We start from the raw sequence: 12543 nt of genomic DNA, 5'->3' as shown, positions 1-12543 counted from the left end.
TAGGTAAATCAGTTTTTATTCTTGACTCTCCTAAGGTGATCTTCAGCACTTTTTAGCCTTGRTCTGCCAAGAGCCCACTGGTGTCTTTCCACATGCAGTGCTTTCCAAGCTCCCTCCTGTCCAAGGGTGACAATTGCAGCCTTTKTTAAACATGTCATGACTTACAAATTGTCTGATTAATTTCAAGCATATCTTTGCAGACTTTCTTCCTTGAGCAAGTACTAGGTTTGAASAACTACACGTGGAAAAAAATGCTTTTCACTGAGTTAGGAGGGAGGGGTGAAATAACACTTTTAATGGAAAGTATTAGAAGTGCTCAGCTACAGGATCTCTATAGCAGACACATATGYAGAGCTAGTGAGGAAGAGACACATCTTAAAATACATGCAGGGTGTAAATYTCTGTAAATACGAGTGTTAAACTTAGAGACCTTGTCAGAGAAAAGGGTGCACTTCAAAATGTTTCTCTAGGTGACAGAAAATCTTTAAGACAGTGCAGACATAGGTTCCAGGTATTTGTTGCCATTTAACAGCTGCTCTGTCCGGTTCACATCTTAAAATTTGCTTTTGATAATGTTTGGCTGAAACAGCCAGAGAAATGTCCTATTCCATGTAAGAATTTATATCACTGGCTATGGAAGGATGCAGGAAATCATGTTTTAATAAGTGGGGGTCGTGAGTGGGTGGGGGCAGCGGGAAGGGAAGCTGGGGAAGCTGTGCTACTGTCTGTCAGGGTACACAGYGGTGCAAGACAAGGCTGGGTAATGACAGCTCTGGGATGGTCTGCAGCAGTTAGGGGTGTCCATCTGTAAATACAGTAGGAAGTTTTCGGCAGTGGTCTGACAGGAAAGTCTACACGGAGTCAGATTTCAGAGCTGGAGCAGTGAATTGCAGTGAGTCACACAGAGAGCCTGAGTGCTGCCTTTGTTCCACTTGTGTCTGAACGTTGGAGGAGAAACAGCAGGCTCCAGTTTTTATTAACGTCTTATTTTCATAAGTATAAAACTGATGTGCACTGCACTTTTTCCTCACTTAAATTCTTKCAACTGACTTTCAAAAAATGCTCTCATGGTAAGAACTCTTGCTTCTATATTTCATTTTATCTTTTATTCCCTTTGTGTTTCTCTATTACACTCTTTGGTCTCATTCTTCMCCCACCCCTCTTTTTTTTTGGCACACCTGCTCCAGGCATGCCTGGCGGACCTGGGACTTGTCGCTACTGCTCTTTGGCTTGTCAATCCATGCTGGTGCAGCAGCTCAGATCATAGAAGGTAAGACTTCTCCAAATCATGTTTGAAAACTGAGAGTAAGTGTGAATTTTAAGATTTGCTTTCCTAATATGGAAAGAGACTCTACATTTCAGATCTTAATTTTGTCTGCTGCTTACTGTTCATCATTTCWTACAGGAAAGCTGCTGTGAGTTAGGAGCTTAAATTCCCATTCATTCTGGATAAGAAATGAATACATTGGTTCCCAGCTCTAAGGCAGCCTATCATRCCTGCTTTGTCAATATATCTCCAGAGTGCAATAATTAATAGAAAGTGCCCTAAAGAAATTCAGAATACTGAATGCTTTTATAATTAAGATAGATATATGTGTTATGTGGACATATCAGGAACGTGCCAGGCATGGTGTGAGTGCAAAGACATAGACAGATGTGATGCTTGTTCCAGTGCATAGAGATTTCTCCTGGTAAGTGTCTGAACAAATTGAGATTTTTCTAATCTCTTGAGTTAAATGTTTAGCTTTACCAGTCCTGTCTTCATGGACTTTCAGTGAAAAGTCTTTTTGTAATTTCAGATCACACGTTCTTGTATCAGAGCCAAATTCCTCAGCATCTCTGGAAGGCACAGCCTCACATTTAACTAGTGAGAGAGAACTCTGATTTAAACACTTACATGTAATTCTGAGAAAAGTGAAAAAGCTTCATATATTACTTTGCCATTAGGAGCAATGACATTCATATCAAAAAGCTTTTTTTACTGTCTGACAAAAATAGTTGGAATTTGCTAAGCAAATGACCTCTAGATAACTGTGTGATAGGAGCATTAGGAAGTATTCATGGGAAGTAGATATCACACATGAAATCTTTAATGTTACTCAGACTGATTTTTTCCTTTTTAACTGACATTGTCATCAATACCAGATCACTGGCACTTTGGCACCTAAAAGCCAAAGCCCCCGGTAGTTATTTCAGTAGGAGAAAAAGCCACAGATTAATTGTCACTAAAAAATGCTATGGGTGCAGGTGAGAGATGTGTAATGCTGTGTTACAGGTAATTAATTAAAGAAACAAACTGAAACCAGCTCTTAGAATTAAGAAATGTATATCTGAATGGTGACTGAAATATAATATGTTGTCTATCCATTGGAAGCAGATCTGTTGCATCAGATGAAAATGTTCTTCTTGAGGGAATGAATGACAGTGCATGAGAGAGATCTGGACAAGAGAGAATAAAATTTTGGCACATAAAAGTTAATAAACGGAAGATCATTAGCACTACAAATATAGTGGTAAAACCAGAAAATATTTATTTGGAACACAACTTTTTTTTTTTTTTTTTTTTTTTTGTGGATATATGCCACTTTCTGTTACCTGAATATCTGGCTTCTCGAATACTTTACTCTTTGAAAGTCAGATCAGAAGTCAGAAGTAGAAAAGTTAATCACTATTGTTTCTGGACAGCTTCTTCCAGTGCAGAATCTTAYTGCTGCTAGAAGGACTCCTAAACTTAGCATGAATAAAGATCAAGTGGAGTTATGCAAGCCTCTTAAAATCACTGGAGGCTTGGAGACTGCTCTTGGAAATGTGTCCCTTCATACTCCTAGCCTAATATTCACTTGTCTGTTAATATAAAAGCTGCTGTTCCCAAATGTTTACTAAATATTTTTGCACCTGATTTGTAAGTGCCTGTCATAATGGAGGTCTCACACTTTCCATTCCACAACATATTTTCCTGATTGGTTTAAATTATTTCATCTCCTGAAATCAAGTATTGAATGCCAAAGGAATAATCTTGATTTCCTTCTGGTGCTGCAAGTACATGACTAATATGAATTCTACCTGCAACTGAAAAGGAGAAGGGTTTCTTACTTTAAATCTTTCACCCTAACTATTGGAGAAATGGCCTCATTTTCCTTTCTCACAGTTTCTTTTAGCAGTGGAGTGCACAGAAATAAAMTGTGTGTGAATGAGTAAATGTGGTTTTAGAGGAATGGCTCAGGTGCCTTGTAGCATTGTGCTGGCTGCATGCAAAAGTTCAAAAATACCTTGGGATGCTCTTGAGTTGTTAAATAATGGCAAGAAAATTGTTCAGGGATTGAATTACTCACTGAAAGTTGGGGAAAGGGTAACTTATTTTTTACAAACCTGAAAACAAAGCARTGGCCCTCAGAGTTTAGAAAAGTTTGCCATCTTTGCCTTCACCATCTTTGTCTTCTTGTTTTCGCCAGGTGAGCACTGAATTGCAGGGCAGGGTTGAGGGTGATGAATGAAACAAAAGGCTCAGCAGACCTCCAGCAGACAGCTTGAGCTCTTTCATGACTTTGTGAGAGATGCTAGAAAGATCAGCTGGAAAATTCAAATCAGTTTCCTATCAGGAGCAGTGTTTTGACTAAGTCTTGTTCTTGAGGGAATAATCTGGTTAGGGGTATTTCCTACAGAGAAGAAATGGGGGAAAAGAAAGAATGATAGGAAATTGTGAGGGAAAAATTCAGATGACAGTCTTTGAAAATGTTTGAGAACTTCTGGGTTCTGGTTAACTTTTTATTGAACTTGAGAGATGTTGGGCCTTTTGTTTCAGCAGAAGTCCTGCTGTCATTTCCAACTTCTAGAACATTTGACTACAATTTTCATTGTAGAATGGAACTGATAATAAAACAAAGTAATCAAAACCTTGTATTTAAAGTAATTAACTACTAATTGTAAAAAAAAAAAATTAAAATTCTGAAATATTTTGTTCAGAACCTGAAGATTCAATAGCACAGTCCGCAAATTGATGGGATTGTGTCATTATTTCACCAAAACTTTAAAAAACCGTGTGATCTTGCTTTGGAGTGAAACTGGAGTTCTGAAATCTCAGCAGTTTCTGTGGGTTGTAATTTTTAATTTTTACTGTCTCTGTTGAAAGGCTTTAGTCCATACCACTGCAGCTAACATTACACATGTGCAATAAAGTATGGAATAAAAGGTTTTATTCCTCTACACCTTTGTCAATTGAGCGATGAAGAGCTTTTGCAGTTTTTCTCCTGTGTTCACAAAAATTGTGCGAACACAGTACCCTATTCTACTTGAGTTTATGTGGGAGAATTGAAGATATGTTGGTGTCTTGATAAATTACTTCATCACTTCTCTTTTGTTCAGCTGATAAATAGGCATGTATCTATCTGTTCTKACAAGTGTGGTCTGTCTCACCTGGYGTTGCCTTGCAGTGYATGTGATTGGCCCTTAGTTATGCTTGATAATATATCTTGKCTTACACTGTTTACCCTGGCTGCTTTTCCATCTTCAACAAATTAAGTTAGTGAATAGAAGGCGCTCAGAACACAGCCCTGAACATGCTGGCACCCAAACTGTGGACAGACCTAAAGCTGGAAAATATCAATGCTAACCCTGCTGAAGTTTGAGTGATAGACCCCTCCCTATGACTTGCTCTAGATTCTTGCAGAAGTGACATTTATTCTTCTAGGCTATCTAGGCAGTTATCAGTGTGTCTCAGTTCTTTGCAATTAAATCAGTGCCTGCATTTAAAAAAAWWMMRRAAAAAATGTTTAAATGTGTGTGATTGTGCAGTTTATGTTATGTTTATGAGCTCTAAAAGAAGCTTTACAATTTTCTCATTGACATCTGTGTTTTATTATTAGCCAAGTTGAACTACGCTGTCTTGGCCTAAGTAACATGCTTAGCAATAGTTTACATAAAGTAAATATTTGTCTCTTTCATTGGCCCTCTGTACACAGAAAGGCTGTCATTRGGCTGTTGACATAAACTTTGCACTTCTGACCTGCTGAGTTTAATGGAGGAATCCTGAATTATTGACTTTCATTGGCTGATGATCAACTGGTGTGCTTCTTATGAGCAGCGAACCGGAACTTCTCTTCACAGTAAACTGACATAAGGAGTGTAAACAAACAYGTCCATGCATTCAAAATCCTGTTTCTACCAAGTAGTTACTGTATGTGCTCTGAGTGTCAGATGAGTGCACTCACACATGTGATAGGGAGGGCTCYGTCCCTTCTGCCCAAAGCCAGGACACAATTACAGTGATAATAAAGTGTGGTACTTCTTGAGGAGAACTCCGATGGCATTACATCCTCTCGTACCAGATGGAGCATTTGGACATCATCAAACTGCAATTGTGTCTAAATTGAATGAGCCACTGTGATCCTTCAGGCACATCTTCAAGCTGTTACCAGCTGCTTTTAATGTGGAGTTGAGCTTGATTTCATAGTTGATAAAAGGCCCTTCCATGCAAAACATGGTAATTTACAATAGAAAATCAGCTGGTTTCAGCTGGARTCATCTCTTTCAGTAGCTGAAGAGATAGACAATACTGGTAGAACAAACCTGACTTAGAAAATTTATTCCATTCTGTGACTTTTCTAAATGGATTCATTTTCTGTGTAACACCCTCTACCTTGGACAATAAACTACATGTTTCCTAAGTGACTCTTCCAGGCAACAGCAGATGGGGTTTTTTAACTGTTTTTTGAGGCCTCAGAAGAGGAAACCAGCTGGGGTGGATATAGTGCTATAATAACTGTCTTCATTTCCTCTCTGGAGGCGTCCTTGGGCACACTGGAATTCTGGAGTAAGTAGCTTTTTCCATGATCTGAATAGAACTCAAAATCACAATCGTGCCTGAGTTTGCCACTTGCATTTGATTTTTGAAGGACCATTTCAATCAATGAGCATCAGGAGGAAAGATTTCWCTGCAGTATTTATGTTTGGGATATTCAAGGGTTCCAAAGAATTTATTTCTTATTCTAACATGGTAATTGCAAGATCAAACATTTGTTTTGGAGGCTGCCTGTCCCTTTGGCTGTGAATTTTTTTCCCCTTTCCTTTGCTGTGTTAGCTCTGGATCAGTTTGGTTTTTCTTCTAGTAGTATCTCACATTTGACCATCTCATGCAGTAGCTTTGCCAATTTATGCAAGGGTACTTTGGCTAGAAAGACAGTAAATTTTACAGTTTAGTAAATCTAATTACTCTGTTTAGGCTGCCATTAATGGCAACTAGTTAAGAGAGTATGTCTATATGTCATCATTATTTGAAGTCCTCAAACAATCTCTTCCTATTTGGTCAACCCACACGATTACAACAGCTTCATAAAAAAGCAAAATCAGCATCAATTTAGACTCTGGTTAATTCTCKTCATGAAATCTTCCCATCTCTAGCAGCTCCTGCTCCCAAATCTAGAAATTCACGGATGTTGCAGAGAGTAGAACGCAGGTAGAATTCTCCCAAAGAACGAATAAAATGAGCAAACCTCAGTTTTAATTTATTTGCATATGAGGATTGGGAAATGACAGATGTATTATTCAGGATATTTTCTGGTTAGAAAGTATTGGGAAAGCAATTGGCAGACCTGAATGTGTCCTGACAAAGAACTGCAGTATTTTAAAACCTTTTTTGGCTATCTTGCRGCCCAGTCTGAAAAAACCAGTCTGTAACAAGATTTCCTGAAGTGTTCTGAGAAGAACCTGGGTTTTCTGGASGAACTCAAGTGTGTTTTATTCCAAACATTCAATCGATGGAAGCCTGAATCTAAGAACAGTGATTCAGTGATGAGATTTTAATATGAACTGCACCATCACTCACGTTTTCTTGCTTCATCTKCAGTGCAGATGACAAAATATTAATAAGAAAGGGCTTCAGCCAGTTCATTCTATATTTGTGAGCCTCCTGGGTCTTATGACTCTGGGTCTACCTCCTCTGCTGCCCCTGAACCCAAATCTTGCTGTGCAGACTTCCTACCACAGTAACTTGTAACTGCCCAGGTAGGATTAACTTCCAGTTCTATTTGTGGCATACCCTTCCCTGAACTGTGAAATCAGAGTTCCATACATAGTCATGATGWCTCGCTCTGCTTCTCTGGAAAGCTGAATATAGCTTTTGACTTTCTCTGTACCTTTTTGGTAGTTGGGGATTAAGAGAGCACTAACATTTCCTGTAATATCTGTATCTGTCATTGCTCGTTGCATTTTATATTCACTTCCCTTCTTACAAGTGAKACAGATAACCTAACTCAATGAGAACAGAACCCACCTAGAAATAATTTTACTTTTGTGCTGCCTGCTAAAGAGTAAGTTGATGACTCTTGAGAGAAAAGAACAGTGCTCCAAGACATGCTTCAAAATTTCCTATAAGCTGTGGATATTTTGAACAACCTTTGACTGGGTTTGCTGAAAAACAATTTCAGAACATAAACCGTGGGGCATCCAAGTTCTGATTCATGTCTGGTGATATTTCATATGTGTAAATTCAAACAGTAAAATTAAGCATATGAGAGTTTGAAACAGGGTAAGGTGGGGGGGTGGCAAAAATATAGGGACACTGAGAGTATGATAATGAGCTCAGKAAAGTCAAAGCCCATTTGGAATTAAATCTAGCAAGGGAAGAGAAGAACATCAAGAAAGGCTTTTACGGGCGTGCCACCAGCAAAAAGATTGGAAAAAAATGTTGATCTACTGCAAAATGAAATGGGGCAATGAATCTGGTGAAGGGGGCATGAAAACAGCCCAGGTACTCGGTGCCTTCTTTGCCTCACTTTTCACTGGTAAGATTTCCCTTTAGGAAACTGAGTTTCTGAGCACACTGGGAAAGTCTGAAGCCATGAATAGCCCTCCACTAAGGCAGACTGAGTGAGGGGCATTGAAATCTGTTGGATATATGCAAGTCCTGATGAGACACATCCATGAGGGTTCATCAAACTGGCACATATCGTTGAGATAGAACTTTGGAATAGAATCTTTGGAAGGTTCTGGTGGTTAGAAGATCCTCTGGATGGAAAGAAATCCAGCATCGCTCCTATTTTCAAGAAGGGCAAGGAGCAGGACCTGGGGATCTGCAGGCTAGCCAKCTGACCTCAGTTCCTGGGAAGGCGTGGGAGCATATAATTGTGGAAACCATTCTAGTAAGAACCAGATGATTAGGAGTAGTCAGCACATATGTGGGAATGGGAAAATCTCTTGCCTGAGAGTCTCGTAGCCTTCAGCAATGAAATAACCAACTCAGCGTGCGAGGAAAGGACAGCTGATATCTGTGGTCTTGTRCAAGGCTTTCAGCACTGTCTCCTGCAACATCCACATGGATAAACTCATGAAGTAAGGACAGGATAAGTGGACAGTGAAGTGTATTAAAAGCAGTCTGGCCCACAGGTGCGTGAAAGGGTGACATGAAGTGCAGCTCCTGGGTACCAGGTACCACTGCTTCACTGTACTACCCTGTGGTGTTACTGGGACCAACATTCTTTAACATCTTTATCCACAACATGRATGATGTGATAGACTGAACCCAAACATCCTGGCTAGAATCTGGTCCCATAATTAAGAGTGGTCCCTTCAAAAATGTTACAATTTGAGCTGTGAGCCATGCTCACGGGAAAAACAGGCAACTAGAAAGAGCAGATCTGTTCGAGTAAGGAAAAGAACTATGTAGCTTTTCTGGATGTATTATTTTTTCTTCCTTGACTGTACTAAAGAACCAGATAACAGTATGTATCAAGTCCTTTTTTCCCCACCATTCTACATATACGTTGTACCGCAGCATGTTTGATGTTTTAATTTGATTACTAACAGCTATCAAGCATGCATTGCAGGTTCAGCATTTCTTGAAATATATAAATTTAGAGTTGTTGCTGCTTGTCCGGTTGTTTCTTTCTGTCCCACAGAAATCTTCTGGCTTAGCACTGTCATGTTGCATGGGAAGATATATCTTCAGGTGTGAAAGACAAATGTGGTGGCAGCTTGAGTAATCATTAGRCATCAATGTGTACATGGTGTGAACAAAGCAAACTGAGGGGAAAATTATGTAAAATCCATGGCTTTCCTAGGAATCATCTCATACTTGGAATTCCTAACATTAAAATATCCATTGATCAGGTCAATAATCCTTCTTGCCAGTGCATTAGCTRCCTCACAGAGGGAGCTGTGAGTGAGCAGTGTTTCCCCACAGTAAGGATTTTATTTCTGCCATCCCACATTGGTTAGYTGTGGACTAACTTCATACACTTCATCAGTTCTGTGAATGTGATGCTTTTTTATTCTCAGAGGGCCAAAGTCTTAGCTTTTCTTAGTCTTCAACTTTCCAAAAGCTGTTCCAGTTCCATCTGTYCCARCAYTCTGCCAAACCAGACAGCTCTTGAYTTGGTAGGAGGAACCACTCATCTATAATGAATGCTGCCACTTYRCRGTGATTGTGGGTGTGGGTACRCGACTCCAACCCTTTCATGCTTTTCACTGAAAAAAACAAGCAAACATTTCATCTTGTTCAGACTAGCCATGAATGTGGTTTAACACACATGGTTTGACTTTTTTTTTTATTTTCTGTCTTTAGTTTCTTTCAGATGCCACTCCAAGAAAGATACAAAATGCACAAGTTTTGCAAGTTTTCTCAGCTGAAAAAATCTGGCTCTTGATCAGAATTACTTATTAGTCATTGTAGTGAAGTGACATTAATGTTAAAACATTTACCTGAAAGAGTTTTAAGTTTTTCATTAGTGTTCTATAAAGTGCGACATATTAGTAAAGTTACATTTGTTTTTACCAAACAATACTTGACTGAACACAAAGTACTGCTTAAGGTGGCCTCCTATAATAATCAAGGCTTTGATTCTATGTGTATATTTCTTGTTGGGTTTTTCGTTTGTTGGTGTTTTGAGGGGTATTTTGGGATGTGGGTGGTTTTTTTCTGATGTATTTATAGTGAAACATTAATCTGAGATACAAATCTCTCAAATAAGTACTGCATGGCATAGGTCCACAGTCTTGGTCCATGGATGAATCGGGAAGTGGGGATGGTGTTCAGTTCAGGTGTAAACATGCATAAAATTTCAAGGATGCTTTCTCAGTGGAAAAATAAACAAAACATGGGTGACCTGAAGTACTGTAGCTCCTTTTTCACACTTCTCTTAAAGAATTTCAAAAGATAGAATGGAATTATGGCAACTCTGTTACTGTTTACCCACCTGAGCTTCGGCTTATCCTCTTGAGTTTTGATTTGCTCAACAAAGAGGTTTCTACAAAAAAATGAAGTGGGGGAAAACTGGTGCTCCATCTGGGAGTTAATGCAGACACCCTTGAGTATTTACAATATAAGTGTTAAATGAATTCTTGCTTACAAGCCTTCTGACATACTGAAGTTACTCATATCTGAAATGTCCTATTCCAAGACATGCTGTTTCCAGACACAATGGAGAATTTCCATAGAGAGCATTCAAAATAAGGTACTGTCTCATTTAATTCCTATATAGAAAGGAAAAAAAAAAAAAAAAACAACCAAAAAAAAACTACAAATGCACAGTTTAGCAATTGGTCAACAAGGTAATGGTCTCCATGTACCTGAACAGCACAAACAAATCCCTTTCTATATGGCCCTTTCTAAATCCCTTTCTAGATGACAGTGTGATTCATTTGACTAAACTTATAGTGTTATGCTAGATATTATGGGTTAGTACAGACAGTGGAAAGAAGCAGACTATTCTGGTAGAGGATTAATTGCATCCTAAAGCAAACATCTGAATGTCTGTAAAGACAGACAGACTGTAAAGGCAGACAGACCAACTCAGACACACATATCCAAAAATAGGTGTGATGAATCAGACATCAGCTTTGCATCCACCGGCACGTCTCAGTTCAGTTCAGATCCTGGTTATGGATCAGGGCTTAGGAAGGCAAAACTATCAGGGCTATTAGGCTAAACTAGCAGTATTTACATGAAACTAAGGATGAAAGCACTCTGCATAATGATCAAGGCAGAAAACTCCAGGAGTTATATGTAAATAAAAGTAATGGGGACAAGGAGAAGGACCTTAAGCCTTCTTAGAGTAGATTTAGATTAGATAGCAGGAANAAAAAAAAAACCACCAACCAAAAAAAAACTTCACTAGTAAACACATGGTTTGGTGAAAATCCCCCAAAACAGCTGTGGGGACAGCTAGACTATCTACATGAATACTTTGTCTTGTCCTCTGTTCTGTGTATAATAACAATACCACAGCCATTGAAGTATTCTGGAAATATTAACTGTCCCTGTGTGTTTTGTTTTTCTGATGTGAACAAAAGTTTTTTCTCCCCTGTCTGAATACTTGGCTCTGCTGTTTTCTTCATGGACAAATCTCTGAATGTAGGTCACTGCAATACAAACAATGCAGACTGAAATCCATGAAAAAAAAAGTCATGTGTGTCTGTTAGAATGACACCATCATCAAAACGGTTGACAGGCAGTTTTTATTTCCTTGSTGAGGAAGCTGGGACAACTGTGTGCCTCCAACTCCTTTTGGCCTGTGGATTTCCCAAACTGAACTTCTCTTGCTCCGGTTTAGAAACTAAAGGCATTCTTCATCTCTAGATGAAACTTACATTAAGCAGCTAGAATAGCCTGGAGKGTACAGCATTTATTTCTGGCATCCTCTCTCTCTTTACATCATCATTTTTGCCAGTTGTTCCTGTTCAATATTCTGTTACTCTTGACTTGTAGATCCTAGGTGTCTCTAATAACCACTTCAGCCACCCTGTACCTCAAGAATTTTCCACTCCTGGGAAAGGTGATGACATGGTCCYTATCATCACATGTGAATTCTGGTAGAAAAAACAGAGGCACACTCTTCTCAGAGGAAAAAACAGTGCAAAAGAATAAATGAGATTCAAAGGGTGCAACAAAGGAAATTTTGACKGAACAAGTGAGGAAAAAATTAATCRCCATGGCAGCAGTTAAGTTCTGAARGAGRTTGGTGAGAGAGTTTGAGGAACCTCCATTCTTGCAAGTATTCTAAACTTGACTAGATAGGGCGCTTGGCAATATGATTCTTCAGGCTAGCCCTGTATTGAGCAGCAGATTGGACTAGATGAATTTTAAAGGGCTCTGGTAAACCATTTTCTTTCTGTGATTTTTAAATATGGAACTCAAAATTGGACTTTACATACTTAATTATTTTCTGAGCCTGGTTCTCAGTGACTTGCCTGGGATCACAGAAAAGGGCAGTCAAAGACCAGGAAAGTGAGTATAGTTAGTACTAAAAGGCCTGGATTGTCCTTGTCTTCACTCCTTWCTGTTTATGAGGCTTGTTAGAATAATCAGAGTGGGAAGTCTGTTAACACTAATACCCAATATTTGTATGGAATCAAATTTCCCTTTTCCACTATTTTCCATTTATCTAAAGATAGGTAATTTTCCTTTTTTTTTTTTCTTTTTCCATTTTCTCTTTTCCTTCTTCTCTTCTCTCTGTCCTCTTTCCCTTTCTCCATTTTTACTTCTTCATTTCCCTCTTTCTCCGCACTTTCAATTTTCACTTGTTTCTCATTTTGTTTTGTTTTGAAGTTCTG

General features: G+C 38.9%; 1 protein-coding gene across 1 annotated transcript in view; it reads left to right on the top strand.

Moving 5' to 3' along the window:
* Positions 1-758: 758 nt before the first annotated feature.
* Positions 759-12543, top strand: part of COL15A1 (collagen type XV alpha 1 chain) — a 125688-nt gene continuing 113903 nt past the window's right edge. Inside the window, exons 1-2 of the mRNA XM_057379049.1 lie at positions 759-1070; positions 1188-1270. Of these exons, the coding sequence (XP_057235032.1) occupies positions 1060-1070; positions 1188-1270 (94 nt within the window). The 5' untranslated portion in view covers positions 759-1059. The remainder of the gene's footprint in view (positions 1071-1187; positions 1271-12543) is intronic.

This window comes from Malurus melanocephalus, unplaced genomic scaffold, assembly GCF_030028575.1.
Source record: "Malurus melanocephalus ecotype Western Australia unplaced genomic scaffold, MMel_1.1 scaffold_383, whole genome shotgun sequence".
In the NCBI taxonomy this organism is placed as follows: Eukaryota; Metazoa; Chordata; class Aves; order Passeriformes; family Maluridae; genus Malurus; species Malurus melanocephalus.
Note: the sequence above shows the minus strand (reverse complement) of the source record. Positions and strands in the feature narration are given on the sequence as shown.